At 40.6% G+C, this 17,510-nt stretch overlaps 1 protein-coding gene across 1 annotated transcript in view; it reads right to left on the bottom strand.

The window, feature by feature from the left end:
- LOC127376337 (GDNF family receptor alpha-2) overlaps positions 1 to 17,510 on the bottom strand; it is a 46,429-nt gene that overhangs the window by 19,544 nt on the left and 9,375 nt on the right. Inside the window, exons 3-4 of the mRNA XM_051423112.1 lie at positions 14,709 to 14,795; positions 4,703 to 5,081 (exon numbers count right to left, since the gene is read on the bottom strand). Coding sequence (XP_051279072.1) covers positions 4,703 to 5,081; positions 14,709 to 14,795 — 466 coding nt within the window. The remainder of the gene's footprint in view (positions 1 to 4,702; positions 5,082 to 14,708; positions 14,796 to 17,510) is intronic.

Consider the following 17,510-nt stretch of genomic DNA (forward strand, 5'->3'; position numbering starts at 1 on the left):
CAGTCAAGCTTTGGTCACTCATTAAAATTACAGTATATCATAGTAAACTGACCATATGTGTGAACGGGAGATTAGGAAAGGGTTAGTGGCCAGGAAATACACTGAGGGTCCTCGCAAGCACAAGAGCCAAATGTGTATGTGTGTGTGAGTGAATGTGAGATAGAGAAAGTGATGATAAAAGTGCAACAAGATCCTGATTTCTTTCAGCTTCTTCTGAGAAGCTACAGAGTAATGCCATCTGGGCCAGTCATTGTCCCTACACTGTTCCCCCCTCAGTGGAGGCTTGAGTTGTCAGATACAACAGAGCAGACTGTTGATTTAGGGCAGTGTGTGTGTATGTGTGTGTGTGTATAGGTGCGCGTTTGTGTGTGTAAAAGAGAGAGAGTGCAATACCCTGTGAGTTTCTGTAAGCAAAGGCGGCCTGGTGTGGCACATCTCCCAAACTGGGTCAGGTTACCTGTACAGTGATCGATTGTCTCTCAGCTTCCCACTTTGATAACCAGTGGCCAAAGAACTCAATCAAAGAGCACCCAGTGAGCCTGGAGACCAGGGGATATAAATCAAAGATAGAAGTGTTGCATTGATTGTTCAGACAATCAATACAGTACACATATACAACTCAATGCTCTTTGGGTCAGGCTTCATTTGGCTTGTGTTGCGTGAAGTGACATGGGAATAGATAGGGAGTTGCTCTGCTTGCATACATGCATGCACACACACACACATGCTCACACTACACTACCCAAAACAGCACATCCAAATATAGCCTATTGTCACTCTGTGGACTCAGCAGTCCCAAATGAATAGATGTTGGATCCATTGGAGGGTGGTGAGAACAGAGTGGAGAAGCCGAGAGGAGAGGAAGTGAGGAAAATAGGAGAACAGTAACAAACACAGCAATGTCTGTTTTGGTCTGTTTGTGCAGGATTATGGGAAGAAATAAAGTAATAACTGCAGCAGAAGTACAACAAGGTGTAAGAAATGAGAGTTGCTCAATTTAATGCTTGTTCTCTGTCCATCTACAGTCCCTAGATCTCCAGAGTATGTCAACAATTGCCTCCACAGAGACCAGGAGGAGAATCAAATCTTCCAGCACAATATGCCACCTAAGCCTAAGCCAAAATTATATATTTGAAATCCTTTCAAATATTTATTTTTTGTTTGATTGAGCTCTGGGCTCCACCTGAAACAATCTGAACAGTCTCCAAAGGTGAAATCACAGCCAATCTGGCATCCAATGTGCTCAAGGTAAAACAAAAAAAAGAAAGTATTTGAAGGCGTTTTTCATAGCGTAAAGCAAGGAACTGCTGGTCTTTCAAAGTCTAAAATAAATAATAAAATAGGTGAGTATACATTTTTAAATCCGTTTTGACTTCGGCGTGTTTTGAGCCGTGACCCTTTCTTCATCAGAGTGTGTTGCAGGGAGTTAAGCTTGTCTTTGAGATGGCCTGCAGAGTCTGCTGCAGAGATCCATAGCTGTGTGACCAAACCACTGACCTCCAACCCGCTGCAGTAGCTTTACAGCCCGGATCGATTCTGTGACCCTCCCTCCCTATCCTCCCTATCCTCCTCTCTCTCTGTCTCATCTTCTCTCCCTCCTTTCCTTCCTCATTCTATTCCATCCTCCTCTCAATCCGTCCCTTGTGTTAAAATGAAATAGGCTTGGGCTAGCTGTGTTTCCCCTGTTTAGAGTCAGACAGGTGTCCCCAGGGGAGACAGGCCTGTCGTTGAATGATCTTCCCCTGCTTTTATCAACACATCTCTGAGAGGGGAGAACGGAGCCAAGGAAAGTTTCCTCTAGTGTTATACTTGAATATGCTGTGACTTCTGTGCTTAAAAAGTTTTGGGAGGGCTCTTTCTAGGGTTATTCGATTGTGCTTATCATCAAGGTTGCACTAAATAAATCCTAATCTGTAGACTGTAGACTGCCTCCATTAGCATGAAAAATAAGTTTTAAATTAAAATTTGCTTGTACAACATACTTAAGTTGCAGAACATAATGTAATGGTTAATGCAATGTCTCAGTGAATTATCAGATAAAATCAAACAAGAAATCAGTATTTCCAAGGTCTTCCAGGACATAGGACTGTCCTGTGAGGATGTCTGACATCATGTAACAGATGGAGGACATAGAGACAGACAGAGGACATGTTAAGAATATCTCACAGGATGGTGTTGATTGTCGACACCTCAAGGCAGGATAAAATCCCCAATCAGAGAACACTGTCAGCCCAGAACTGACCAATGACATCTCAGTTTAATTGAATCGTAGTGACATTCTCTTGCATGGCAGCACTTATTCACTGCAGGAGAATGCACCACCCAAACAGTAGATTATTAGAGTCACGTTCAAGCTCAAAGTGGTTGTGTGTGTATGCGTGCGTGTGTGGGTTCGTGACTGCTGAATGGTTGTCGGTGCAGGCCAGCGTGTGTCCTCATCGTGTGAGAATGTGCACGCTCATCGAGCTGTTGACCTCAGTGGGGCATTACGCAGCCACAGATAATGAGCTTTAACGTTCTATTTCATCTTTCTCAATAAGGAGGTGCACAGCAGACACCTGAGGGCCTAAAGGTCAAAGAAAGCAACTCAGCCTGAAAACAGATTACACAATGCAGGCAAGCAGGTAATTATTAAGACAATCATAAATCGGAGAAGCAGCAATAGACTTTTCCTCCTTTAGCAGCATGGTGGTTGGATTTAGTGTTGGAGAGGAGGAATTGGGTTTTTGCCATTAACAATCAGCCTCAACAGCTGCTAACCTCTACGGAAACAGGATACATGTGCCACACCATAGATATACATCTCACAATGACATGTTGTGGCATGGCTAGTGTAGAGACAAACTCATGGTTTATCATGTATTAAACTTTGTTAATACTGGTAGTTCTCTTCTCTAAGCCTTGGAGAAAGGGCACATGGCTATATTGAGTTAATCCAGATGTTCACTTTTGAGCTTATTTGGTTTGAAAGATGGAATCATATGTAGGATTAACATATGTGTGTTTCCACATCACGAACTATACATGGCCAGACACATTCTCACTCCCAATTTATCAAATACAGTTGCTTGGTCAGACCCTATGCTTCAAACAGTGATGCTATAGTATCTTCTCTATCATCATTTTTGTGCTATGTGTATGTTTCAGCGGTCAAGTTAGTATATGGTTAGACATCTGGTTAGATTTTTTAAATAATGCTTTTGTGGTTAATATTCTGAAACAGGCGCGCTTTGGTTAGGTTTAGGCACAGAAACTACTAGGTTTAGGCAGTAAGTTGCATTCTGTACCTACCCTTCTGTAACTTATGTACATTATGTAAATGAACTTACACGCAAAGCCTAACTTAAAATAAGTCAACGTTGACTTTCGGTCACAACAGCGGTCCCTGGGTGAAAGTCCCCAATCTTTTCCATATGTGGAGTTTTTATACTTCTTCACCTGACTTCAACATCACGTCAAATCATTACGCCAGAGGGGCGCGCAGAAATGATGCTAGAGGGGTACCTACAGTGTCACAGTTTCATGCATAGGGCCACTGACCACGCGGTGGTATATGAAGAGTTGGGATTGAAAATGGGCTGCCGAAAGAGTGCAAAACAACAAGTAATGCAAAAGTGGCACAAAATGTTTTTACACTTGCAAAAGTTAAGTCAATATAGTAATATTCCGCAATGTGTTGGTTGTTTTATCCATCACAAATGTAGGCAGTTACTGCATGCAACGAACCAGGGACGGTGCTCACATCTTCCATGACTACTGAGGTTGGACAGCAATTTGGAGTACTAAATCCACCAACTCTGTCAAGACTCATCACTGATTGTCCCTGAATTGTATTAGCTGCCTAATCATCTGTCACACTGGGGCAAGAAAAAGTAGCCAAAAGTTTCCCCTTCTGATGATTCTCACATCATGAGTATTATTTTTAGTATTGAGCTTTCAAGGGTCTAACACTTGGTCGGACTCCATTAGGCTCATAAATGAGCTTTTAAATGCTTAGAATTATTCAAATGTTGCACATTTTTTATGCTATTAGACTAATGAATGCAGAGCATATGTCCTTCAACCGGCTGGATGTGTATCCTACTGACGGCCAGACATGGTCTGGGGGGTAAAAAGATCTTGACAGCTGATTTGGCTGATAGTACAACTGCTGTGTTTCACCTGCTCTCAGCAGCACTAACACAAGGAAACATGTCACGGCTGGGTAGGTGTGAATTGAATCCAGCCGCTTGAATCCAATAGAGGCCCCATGCAGCCAACGTGATCCACTAATGTTTTGTTCAGCTTAATTGAGCGTTGTCCCTTCAACTTAGCCTCACATCTTCATCCTGTGTCTAATAGCCACAGCTTCCCTGAAAGTCTAATTACTTCACTGGCAAAGTTACAGCAGAGAAATATACAACTTTAGGATGACATGGGAGGGAGAAAATTACAGTCAAACAGGAACTCTCTCTCTAACGCACAGATTCAATTTTCTTTTTTCTCATTTTCCATGAATATAAGAAGATGATAATGAATCTTCAGATGTGTTTGGCGGTTGCTTGTCTTATACACACAGCACTAAAATCTGTCCATCAAACCAACAAAACAAGCTAGAATGCACACAAACACAAACACACAGACGTGCATGCACATACAGTACAGTATACTCTTCCTTTGCCCTTTAGACCCCCCCGCCCCCCATAATTTCCCTCTCCTTCACCTGCAGAGAGAGTCCAGGCGGCAGACCTTCCGTAGCTCCAGACAGTTGGGTTTCTCCTTATCTTTATAGGAGCAATCAGGCACGATTGTCTGCCTGCGTCGTTCTGCGCATCCCTCACTCTGGCAGGGGCAGAAGAGCAACCGGTGGCTGTACTCAAGGGGCACGCGATCCAGGAACAACCTCAGAGCTTTGTGACAGCGCTTCTTGTTGCAGGTTTCACCCTTGTTGGGGTCCTCCTTGCTGCAGGTAGCGATGTAGGCGGAGCGTTGCCTCTTGCAGCTGCCGTTGAGGTTGCAGGCTTTGGCTGCATCGAGACAGGGGTTGCAGTTTCTCTCACCATCGAGACATTGGAAACCTTTTGGGGCCACTGTGAGCATCCCTGACAGTGGATATGAAGAAGAGCAAGAATTCAGTGACTTTAGGTCAAGGGAAAAATAGTTATACAGTTCTATTGAGTCTCACAATTAACTGATACACTTGAAATGCTCTTTTGGATTTCAGTCTTACATGTATTTCCAAAGAGGAGTGAATAGTTTGAAATTATAAAGCTACCTTTTTGATGATTTTCAGTATTCAAGCAAATATAACCTGACTCAAATACAATAACAACAGATGGATAAAAATCTTTCCACTGATCTTCTGACTCAACATCATCAATCTGATATAGTTTACAGTGTGCTCAGCTGCAAAGTACAGTCAACAAATAAAACAATAATCCTTGCATCTCCACCCATAGGGGAGTTCAGTGCAAATGTTAGACTCGAGCGCTGAAGGAGACTCTTCAATATCATCTGTGCTTCTATGTTTCATCAACCAACAGCAAGCCACTGGAGGAATGCCTGCAGCTAGCCCACATCCACTCTAACTGAATTATTGATTCAGTCTGTTTCAGACCTTGAGTGAAATATGAATGAATTAAGCTATGATTCCAAATTGGATGTTAATACATTATTCATTTCCAGGTAATACCAAAACGTGATCATTATAATATTAGTCCATTATCAAGTTTCCGTAGCAAGTTACCTTGATTTAATACAAATTATATTTATTTACAGGTTTTTGTTGTTTGACTTATAATGGAGTAAACAAGATATTTTAATTAGTCTCATGGAAATAATGTAAGTACTTGGGGAAATATTGATGAGAAAGCTTATTGATGTGAACACTGGTCAGTGGGAAACACTAAATACTGTAACATCTGCCCAAAACGTGCTAATCTCAAGGATTTGGCAAAGACTCCAAGATGAAATACACGCTGTGCTGTATGATCCACTTATTGGATGGTTCAAGTACAAGATTAAGTTCCCTTTTTTCAGTGTAATCAAAAACTGAAACATTGCAATTACCCCTCAGGCTGCACATCATATTTGTGGAAAACAGATTATGTCATTAGGTGTGTCTGTGTGTTCTGAGGTGCTACATATACCACAGTGCCTGTATAAAAACACACCTTTTCCCGGGATATACCAGTAATAAAGCAGGATCATGTTCACTTGTGGCATCCCTCTCTTGTATTCAGGCTATATTAGAGAAGTTAACCTCCCTCCCCTGTAGATAATGATATTTCAGAGGTCGTAGCGGCATGGTGACACCCAGAGAGATTCATCTCTTATTCAACAGAACCAATCTCACTCTGTGTCTATCAGACAGCCTGGAGCAGAAGGAAGACCATTTATTTTAGAGGGGTGTGCTAGAGATGCTGTATTGTTTCCAAGTGGTGCATCGCACGTTATCAATCCTAGAAATGGGGATACGTAAAACACATCACATCACAACAGGGGGGAAAAAATAAGCAAACACCAAAAATTTATGATTTTGTAGTTCCAGATCACGTCAGATAAAACACAACTCACTGCCACTGAAGAATAGCAGAGGCGGAATATCAGGAGTTCATCACAGAAAGAAGAAAGCACACTTAATCTAGCTTTCTGTTAACCAGGGCTTTCATTTAGATGTATCAAGGTTAAATGTTGCAGGCGCTCTGATAAACAGGCAGGGTGTTAAGAGACATGTCCTGAGTTCAGTAGGTGTAGCTGTTCAAAGTAGTACTGTCTTTTTAAGTCAGTTCGTCACAGGCCACCAGGGAGAACATTTCCCTCTTTGTTCAAATAATAAGAGCATTAACTTTTATGACTCTGATTAAAATAAGACATCATTGTGTCATCAAATGAAACTTGTTTATCCTTTCACTCTCTGAGGGGAGAGTATAAACACTTCACAACCGATGTCTGGCAGCATAACAAACTCAGTCTTGTTAGTGTAAATGACTGAAAAGGCAGACAGAGTATACTCAGATCATTTACTTGTGTAACAGTAACAAACATCAAACCTCATAGGCAGGAAGCTATGGTTAACTGTTGGTTGATCTGTAAATTACAATGAGACTCAAAAAGAGAGCTGACTTTTAGCACTGGGCATGAAGAGGCCAAAGTAGGGCCAAAGTTTTACTTAAGTGGGCCAAGCTTGGCTGAAGCGTGCCTGAGAGGGGGGACGGTGCGGTCCAGCTGGAGGAGAGGTTAGCGGGGCGGCTGTCCAGTGGTTCAGGCTACATTACATTGATGGATTGCAGCTCCTAAATCTCCCCTGGCCATCTGCAGGCTCTAATGTGGGCCACTGGGGGGTCCAGGTTGAAAAGAGTATAGGAGAAGGATGAGCTACTAAGATTTATCTGACCAAGCAGGGCTGAAGCAGCTTTTGAGGCTGCAGCGATGGACGGGTTTTTACTACCTCTGATTGGGGAGCTGAGATTGAATTTGGTGCTCAACCCGAAAAGATGTCCTGGGGCGAACATAAGACACAAAGCCCACTTGATGGCTCTGACGTGCTTACACACAAACAGGATGGTAGCAAGAGCAGGAGGAGAAGAGGAAGGAAGCAAAGAAGTGAAGATGGGTGGGGAAATTTGCAGTATTGTGTTACAGAGTAATAATTGATTTTCCAAGTGCATTACAATGAAGGTCTTCAGCAAACATATTCTGCTATAATGGGAGGAGAAAGGGGTTGATAAGCTAATGATATGAGACTTATAAAAATGGAAAAAGCTTTAGGATGGGAGAGGAGACTTGAGCAGTTGATTACAGCAGCTGATCATGACAGATAGAGAGTTGAAATGAGAGGACACAGACTAACAGATTGGACAGCCACTTACAGAGACATGCTGGAGAGCTCTCAATTAATCCAGTCTAATTCAGGAAAGATGTGCGACTCTTGCTGAGAATAATTAACCCAGCCCATCAGCATCACAATAGTTTACACATATCTATTAACGTACCTTGCTGGCTGTTGTACTATACATTAATGAGCAAGCGAGGTACTGCCTGAATGAATGAACAGATAGACGGGCGAGTGGGCGCATTGATTGATTAATGGATGTAATAAACACAGAACAATCAGTGTCATTGAGTGCAGGAAAATTCATAAATAATGTTTTCCCCATTATATCATGGTACTTGTTGGCTGCAGAATGAACAAATATGTGTGCAGAAATGTTTTTAAGTGTGCATGTAGCGCAAAGTGACATATCAAATTAATATGGGGAATAGAAAACATGAATTCAAGAAAAAAGTTTCAATTTGTCTTAGGTTGTTTACTCACAAGTGCCTCGTGTGCATCAGAAAATGTGGCCTCATAAAATTTAACAGCAGTTAAAGCATCGCCATTGCTTTTGGTGATCTTCCTGTTTGACTGTAAATAGGCTTTTAATAGGGCTCTCTACTCTATGGGCTTCATAAATTAGACCCCACTGATGGCAATGCAGTGGAAATAACCATCTATTCTTTCTGCACATATAGCACACACAGAGAGAAAGAATTAGGGGGAAAGGAAAAAAGAAAATGAGGTGAGAGAGAAGCAGAGAGGTAAAATGAAAGATAGGAGACACCTATAGGGAGACAGGCTGGGAGATACAGAAAATTACCTAAGACCTGTGTTCCGGTGAGACAATAAGACAGAGAGATAATAAAGAGAAAGAGGGAGGTGAGGGAGGTGGACAGAGCACATACGAATGAGAAGAAGTGGATAAAACGTTCACATATACCGTTTCTGGATTTGATGCTTTTTTTCCCAACGAGTAAGGGATCTTCCTTCCCCAGCAATTGCTCTCCATCAGCCTAATTTGAATTCTGCATTTCATATATCATCCCATACTCAAGGGACGCTGCGCTGCAGAGGGGAGTTCAGCCCAGGTTAGGAAGAGGCTCTTGGCTTCGGGTATGTTCTCAGTAATTAGGAAAGGTGCCAAAGTTTGGATTTAATACGGCCTTGGGTGAGTGTGCGAGAGCTTGTTAGGGAAGTCTTTAGTCTGGACCCCGAGGAGCATGTCAAGCATTTCCGTGTCAAAGGGCTCATCAGTCATTAGCTCTGTACTGTGTGTTGCAGCAGGGTTTCCGGAGGCGAGGAAAAGGGTGTACTGGATCTACAACATCATCTCCCTAAGCCTTACTGAGCAAGTTAGACGCATAGACGTCATCAGAAGAAGACCAGCAGAGTTTAAGAAATCTTCTGTTTTCAGGGATCAACTAAATTTTACCTCTAAGCAGGAAATTATTGCTGCAAAATAAACCAGCATGCAGATGAGAGAGACTAAGGGGACATGGAAATGATGAGAGAAGACTAAATATTTGTATGTGAGAATAAATGTGTGCATGCGGAGGTGGGAAACGGGTGTCCAAAGGAATTTTAAATCATTGTAAACACACTTCTAAATACTTGAGCTGTTTATGAACGTCTGCCTTCAAGTTGAGCTTCCTCTGGTGAAATTCAAAGCTTGAGCATCCTCAGTGGCCCCCTCAGTCTTAATATGCATGCTTTTTAGCTCCAGCCGTCACTGGGAGTAATGCATAATGTATTAAAATAACCTAACAAGATGTGTGTGTCAGGTGAACCTACACAATATTTTATCAATAATCTGCTTCATTGTTACCAGCATGCAAGTCGGGAATAACTAAACGTACAAACAAATTTAAACAACAAAAATCTTCTGTGGATTATTCACTGTTGTTTAATTCAAACTTGTTAGAAAAACGCTGACTATTACAAAGAGTCTCTGATAAGTGAGCTTCGAACAACAACTCTCATTAGTGACCCACAGAGAGAGACAAGCTGAGGCTGGACTAAGGGTAAACTGATTAGAAAATTCACACAGAATAATGAAGCATATAAACAAAGTAATGTAAATATACACAGGCACAATCACAAGAATACACAAAACCAATCTTGCACAAACAAACACATGCACAAACACACTCAGAGCCCTAATAACCAAAACCCCTGCTGAACGCATGCAAAAAAAGATCTTAGTGTTTGCCTAAGTAATAGTAATTGTTATGAGGACAATGTGAAAATGTCAAACATTTCAACAGCATGCTGAGCACGGCTGTTGCACTGGTCCTTTTCCCCTAGCTGTAGAAACAGCTTTCTGGATTTAATTGGATGGTGGGCACACTGAGCTGAGAGGTGAGAGGCTTAGTGCTGAGAGTTGGAAGGTCTAACTAAGGGATGTTAAACTTAATTCCTGTAGGGACCCCTGAATGCAGGATTCTACACTGCCCTCTGCTCCTAATAAGTTAATTAGCCCAGCGCTGGGTCAAGAGAACAGAATACATTTAACATGGAGCATATTAACAGTTACAGACAATGATAACTTTGCTGTATGCCGTACATAATATGCCACTCATTTGGGCTTTGATAAGGGTCCTGGTGCATTGTGGGGAAAGGACTCATTGCCACATTGTTCATACATGATGTCTTATTGATTAGATGGCTACTGACTTGTACAGAAACCAAGAAAACGTTTTCACTATTTTCTGATATTTTATAGACCAAAGAATTAATTGATTAATCAAGAAAATAAGTTGCAACCCTACTCCAATCAATGAAAGGTTTCTACGTGCATCAAACAAACTAGCAGGATCGCGTCAGGCACCAAAGGTTTCAGTATTCATTTTCTGAACTAACTAAACTTGGTGCAGTGAGGAGATGTCTGTCACTGGCAGGTTGGGGGAATGTAAACAAGACAAATGTGCCTTCCCGTAGCATCAACATGCTTCATCTTTTTGTTTGATTTTGTTAGATTCCCACTGGTGTTTGGTCCAATTTGATTAGAACAGGGAAAATATGCATTAATAATACTTATTGCGCTGAATTCTTACCGCAACTAAAGGGGTTTTGGAGTAGAACACCGATTATAAATAGATTTCCTCGGGGAAAGACTCACTCAACACTCCCTCTCATGTGGTGATGAAGAATTTTCCAATGACAAAAAGTTACATGTGTGTGTTTTTCTTTTCGTAAAGGCTAAATGTACAAGCTTTCCACTGAAGACAATATAACTACTGTCCCACAATGTCAAGTGAAGACGTAATAGTGGTTCAAGAGGAGCTCTGGTTTGTGTTCTTAAAAACATAAAGGAACAGGCTAAAAAAACATGTGTGTGTCTCTCCTTTGACATGATTAATCCTGTAATTGAAAAAAAAAAAATCCAATATGTAATATATGATTGTATCATGATGCACTGGATTGGATTTCATGCCAGCTTAAATACAAAAAAACCCAAACTACATAGGTTAATTAAATGGTGAGAGGTAAAAAAAACAACAACAATATTGTGCGGAGCTCATGTTAGAAACAATGTGGTTATTGTACATATTTCACTTTTTGAGTTTCTGAACAGAGAGCACCTGTGAAGTGCATTTTAAATGCATCCTTTAAATTTGCAGCAATATTCTTTGCTTGTTTCATTGGAGTGGTTTTTATTGTGACAGTGCTACTACAGCTTAGACACTGATAATAAGGGTTAAAGTTGTCTAATCTCTCTCTCGCTCAGTCACTTGCTCTGTCACTCTCTGCAGAGGCTGAAATATATATTTTGTGTTGCTGACCATACTGTGCACAATGCAGCTGTCAAAGCACTCCCAAAGGAGAACACCAATGTTTTTAACAGCATTCCTATTTGCTGGTAAGCAGGGGTCAGTTCCACTTCCAATCAGCTGTCAGTATTGTCCTATTCATGTTTGCTACCATATACAGTCCTCTGCTCTCTTCCCGTATAATCTCCATCATCAGATAGCCATACCCTCTGCCCTGACACTGACAGCAAGATATAGAAATGTGTGAATTTATGTCACAGGTCACAGGAGGAAACAACACTCAGCAATAACCAGCCTGCTTAAGCGGAATGGAAAAAATTGGGCAGATGTGCAGCATCACACCTAATGACAATCGGTCAAAATGTGTCAGAATCCATTGGACACTGCACTTCTTGGATGGAATGGCAAAAACATTTCTTCCAGATGATCAACTGGGCTGTGTGTCCATCTAAAGCAGTAATGTGGAAAGGTCTATGGAAAAGCTGAGTAGCGAGAACCTTCTCTCCAGAAAACAATATTTCCTGCACCTGGGAACCAGAGTACCATGACAGTAAGCATTTTTCATGCAACCTGGTAACCTCTCTGGCTTCTTTACCTAGCTACCACAACTTCCACACCTTGTCACAGGACAAATTACACATACTATCACCCTCACCCTTTAGTGAAGATAGGCGTGGCACACAGAGGTGGATGAAAAGGGCTTGAAAGACCACACTGTGCCCCACTGTCATCACAGCAAATGGATCAGTGGAAAAAGGCCCACTGAAGTCGACGAGGACACTCTAGCCCTGGATGCCACTGTACTCAGCACTGAGCTGAAACACTGCTGATGCAGGTGCACAGTGCAAGCCAAACCATGGGCAGGATGGGCAGGATTCAATGCTGTCTTTCTAACGAAGCCATGCTTGGCTATACTGTCAACACCGAGGGGACAGACTCCACGGGGTTAAATATGCTCCTTGTCTTTTTGTCTGTGTGTGTACAGGGCATGCACATGCTCAGTTTAAAAGATATGCAAAAATGAATGGTTAAGACTACACAGTCCCGATAGAAGGAGAAGCCTATGTGAAATAGTTTTGCAGGTATCATCACTTTGGGCAATACAGAAACAGCGTCTCCATATGGTTTCTTTAATTTTAACTTCCGACTGAGACTGCATACAGTAGTATAGAATTATTTTTCATTTCTATCACAACTTCTGTCCCTTATCTTCCTCCCAGACAAAAACTTTTAAAATAGCAGAGATTATTTTTCAATTCCCTACCTTTCCTCTTGGAGAGTATACATTCCCCTGTCCTCATCAGCCGACCAGATATCATATATTCCCTGGGTCTCTATACAGTTTAACATTTATAGACGTGATTATGAATACTTTTGTGTGGTTTAGTGATCGAAATGAGAAGTATCTCCATAAAACAAGTGTGTAATTACTTATCTGTTTGCCTGTGGTTTTCTCTCAGCGCCACAATCAATTACTCTGTCCTCAGAAATGATAAATAATGAGGAAAGCTTGCGGCTAAACAGATTTCAGAGAGCAAATCCAATATTTCACCTCGGAGAGAATGGAGGAAACAGCTGAAACAAAATGGATACAGTAATGAGTCCCCTGTTGTATCTTAATATGTCTTGGTACACTGCACTGAACTCCTTGTTTTACCCGGGCACTTGTATTCATACACTGGTGGGCAAAAGACAAGCGTCTGTCCTCTTTGATTATTATCTTGCTTGACCGTTAGTTAGCAAGGCATCTCAAACCTAATAAAAATATGTCAATAACATTTTGGAAATTATGGCCATGTGCCAAGAAAGAACTGTTTTTTGGCACGCATGTGATGATTGATTTAGAAAGTACTTCCTGTTTTCATTCGTAACGTGCTTGATTCTGTCCAGGTATATTTCTTTGCTCTTTCTCAACCATTTCTTTAACAAATGTCATCCAGCCATTACCAAATTTGGTTCATAACATATTCAAATGAAAATGTAGATTTTTGATATTGCATTTTTGACAGTTATAGGTGGCGCTACAACAACAGGATAAATTGAAATGGCCATAACTCAGTGATCATGAGACTTACTCACTTGAAAGTTTATACTTGTACAAAGCCTTACTAAAACTAATCACAAATCAGCAAAATTGTTTTGACTATAAATATTTTGGTACGGATCTCAAATCCAGACGCAACTTCTAAACATTTTCAATCATTAAAATATCAAATTTTGAGGATTCTGCAGCCTTGGTGGAAGTGTGCGCTTTTTGAGTGCTTTCTAGATGAATACGCACTTAAATCAGGGAAGGCAGTTTGCCATCATTTCTCCAACCTCTAAAGTAATCAAAGCCTGCACTTTTTCACATTCATTGGTACTCTTTCCTTTCTTTTAACATATCAAACAAACACATTTTCAAAAACAAGTGATACACTGCTGATTTCAAGCTAAGGGGATTATGCAGAAAGCATGTCTTTCTTGTACCTCCCAGTTATAAAACAAAGCAAGATACATCAGCCAAAAGAAAAGAAAAATGTGCTGTCTTCAGTGTTTGTAGATTGCTTTTGGCAAAAAAAGACACACAAAAAAATAGAAGAGAACATCCTCCGGAAATTTCTGTCAGAACTGAATGAAAGAAAGTGATTGAATTTTCAAGTGACTGTAGCCTGTAGCTTTTTCAATGGACAAGAGTCTGTGTCCAATCACACCAATTGTACAACTTGTTTCTCTGAACTGCATTAACCATTGTAGATGTGTCTTATAATAAGATCTCCATTGATTTGTGATACCATGATGGTAATAACCAGTAAATTAAATAGCAGTCTATAGCTCCCCTGTTGAGTGCTGGGCTGTTTAATTAGTAAACCAATGAGGAAATTAAACTAAAACTAAATCAATAGCTGGGAAAATGTGGGGTAGTACACTGAGAGTACATAGTTCACCTTACAAGGCCGTAACAACCATAATATTTCACAAGACAGATCAAATGATAAGCATCCAATTTATTCAGATGCCAAGGACAGTTGACTGGTGGAATGCCAGTGGGGAAAGACACTGGCTCTTTGTTATTTCTCCCCTATTTCACCCTTCTCTTTAACAAATATTTCCACTCATATAATAAATCACAAAATGTTCAGTTAAAATCACAACTGTACCTGAAGAGATGGAGGCCAAGCGGAATGCGTCAGGGTGTCGGTTTGGTGCTACAGGTTCATACGGGGATGAGTCATCCATGTCTCCACCTGAAACAACAGTAAAGAGATTTATTAACACCCGTTCATGACCTGCTCTGTACTTTACCCTCCTTGCAAAGCAGAGCATTAGAGCGTTTCCAAAAAATTAGAACAGAAACAAGCCTATGCTATCAATAATCATTAGAAAACATATGTAGGAATGTGTTTTAGCTCCAACAGCCATAAAAACAGAGAGGAAGTTCAATTCATGATTCCTTTTTGGAAGCACTGTAATAAGTAAGCTTTTTTTTATATTTGATGGATCGACTGAATGTTTTGGATTTAAATAACATTATAATGTAATAATATAATTTCCCAGTGTTGGCCAACAACCGAGGCAACCCACTATGAACAATTTTTATTTCTTTCATATGGAAAACAGGATGTTCATCATGGTCAAATCATTTCCTTTTGGAGAGAGTATTTGTTCCTGCTGTGGTTTGATTTGGGGAGCAGCTGAAGGACTAAAGAACAAGCATTGCATCCTTCCCTGTTAACAATGTAGTGCCAGAGCTGTTTGTAAAAAAAAATAAAAAAAAATAAAAATCAAATTAGCACTCAACTGACTGAGTCTCCCCCATGTGCCTGCTTCTCTGTAGGCCCTAATCCCGCATTTAAAATTCACAGCCATTCGGTGTGATTGAGACAAACCCTCCAGTGTGTAATAGCTTTGCATTCTGATCCCAACAGAAACACAGTGAGGGTGTTGTGAGGAAGGTTTGTGGCCCTGCTGCTACAAATGAGAAAATCCAAAACTTGTTGGTATAAGATCGTGCTACCTAGACAACCAATCAGTAGATCCAATCAATAGATATAGTACATTTTGTTTATCAACATCCTCATAGGATGCGTTCAAAAAAGATGATAGAAGCTGATAAAATATTGTCTTGTAGCTGCTCTGATAATAGGTAAGGCTATTGTGGACGGTGTATGTGTGTGTGTGACTGTGTTTACCAGTACATATAATACACTTTAATCAATGTCTCCTGTGAACATATTTAATCAACAAGTAAGAGTCAAAATCAGAAATAAAAGTCATGATAACATCAGCTATGTGTTGCTACTTCACTAAAGGTGGAATGCAAGTTATACAAGTTGAATCTGTCCATTAAAACTAATCAAAAACAGGAAGATAAGTACATGTGCACTGGCACATGGTAAAACGGAATGTCTAAAAAGGAATTACTAAAGGGAATATTCTATCATAATTTGTCCACAGAGGAAAGAAAACCAACCCCAGACTTGTGTACATCTGCAGTCATTGCTTTAGGTCTAGTTCTATATTGCCCCTCTCCATCAATATTAACAATCATAACAAGATGGAGCAGCTCAGCTGGCCATTCTCTGAACACATATAGCTATTGACATCTGGCACAGTTGAGGATAGTATGTGCGTTTGACATGGACAAAAAAGAGAAGAGAAGAATCAGACTGGAGACACAAAAGAGAGAAAAGAAAAGACAGACAAAGAGAGAAAATTGGAGGAGAGACAAGTTATACAATAAGAGAAAATATTATTAATCCTTCAAGTTTGAGCGTAGTATATGGGACATTCTTTCTTTGTTTGTGTATTGAAAAATAAGCTTGCACATGAATTTATTGTATATATAAGTATAAGGGTATAAGTGTATAAGTATATTTTGGTGTTTATTTTTTCATGGTTGTCTCTGCATCATCCACATCTCCGTTCATGTTTCTGTCAAGAGAGAGGAACTTGAGAGGCTGCCGGACTCGAGCTCTCTCAGTATGTCTAATTACAACAATTATCTTCTAAAGCTATAGTGCTTTAGAAGCCTCTCAAGAGTTCAAGACTACCACTTACTCAGCAAACAACCACCTTAACCCTCCTTCCATGTCTTTTTTCAGCCACAGACACAGTTACTGTGTATTTCAAAAAAAGAGGCAAATATTTCACAGGAAAGCGTAATGCTTCCTTCAGTACACCAAGAACACGTTGTACTACACAGAGCAAAATGGAATAAAGGCTGCCCTATCTTTTGCCAAAAGCAAAACATCTTGTTGTGAGGTTGCTTACCATTTTGTTCAGGCAGCTTCTAACACTGGTTAGAAGCTTCACTGCATAATCAGCCGGGAATCAAACAGTGTTAAGGCACATTAAATTTCGTAAGTACACTGTACAGTGTGTGCTGTGGTGATCCTATGAAACAATAATGTCCAACCACAACAGCAGCTGTAGTTAATGAATTTTAAAAGCGTATTTACATGGATGTTACAAGCCGTGCTGAATCATAAAATTGCAAAACACACTATAATCACATACACCCTTAGGATGTGAAGAACTCCACAGCAGGAAGCCTTGTTGTACTTTAAGAAAACTGCTCTTTGACAGTCACCCTGGACCCAATTATGCATTCATAATAGAAAATTCTTCCCAGCTGTTTAGTGATAAGATGTTTTTAGCCACAGGGCAACAACTTATCGCTGTAATTAAGCCTCCGTTTGACTTCATTTGCTCTGACAGTATGGAGCATGACCGGCACAGCTTAGACAGACAATCAGGTCTTTCCCTAGTTACAGCATGAGAGAAATGCTGCCTTTAAGTGGATTCACGATTTTCTCCTTAGCCATAAGGGGTTTTATGAAGCCATTAGGTGCCATCCCTCATCCTTTTCATATGCATTATCAATGAAGCTCAACTCCTGAGGTGATGGAAGCTGTCCCATGGATTTTTTAGTGACATTCTTGGCAAACCGTTTACAGCTG

This window comes from Dicentrarchus labrax, unplaced genomic scaffold, assembly GCF_905237075.1.
Source record: "Dicentrarchus labrax unplaced genomic scaffold, dlabrax2021, whole genome shotgun sequence".
NCBI lineage: Eukaryota > Metazoa > Chordata > Actinopteri > Moronidae > Dicentrarchus > Dicentrarchus labrax.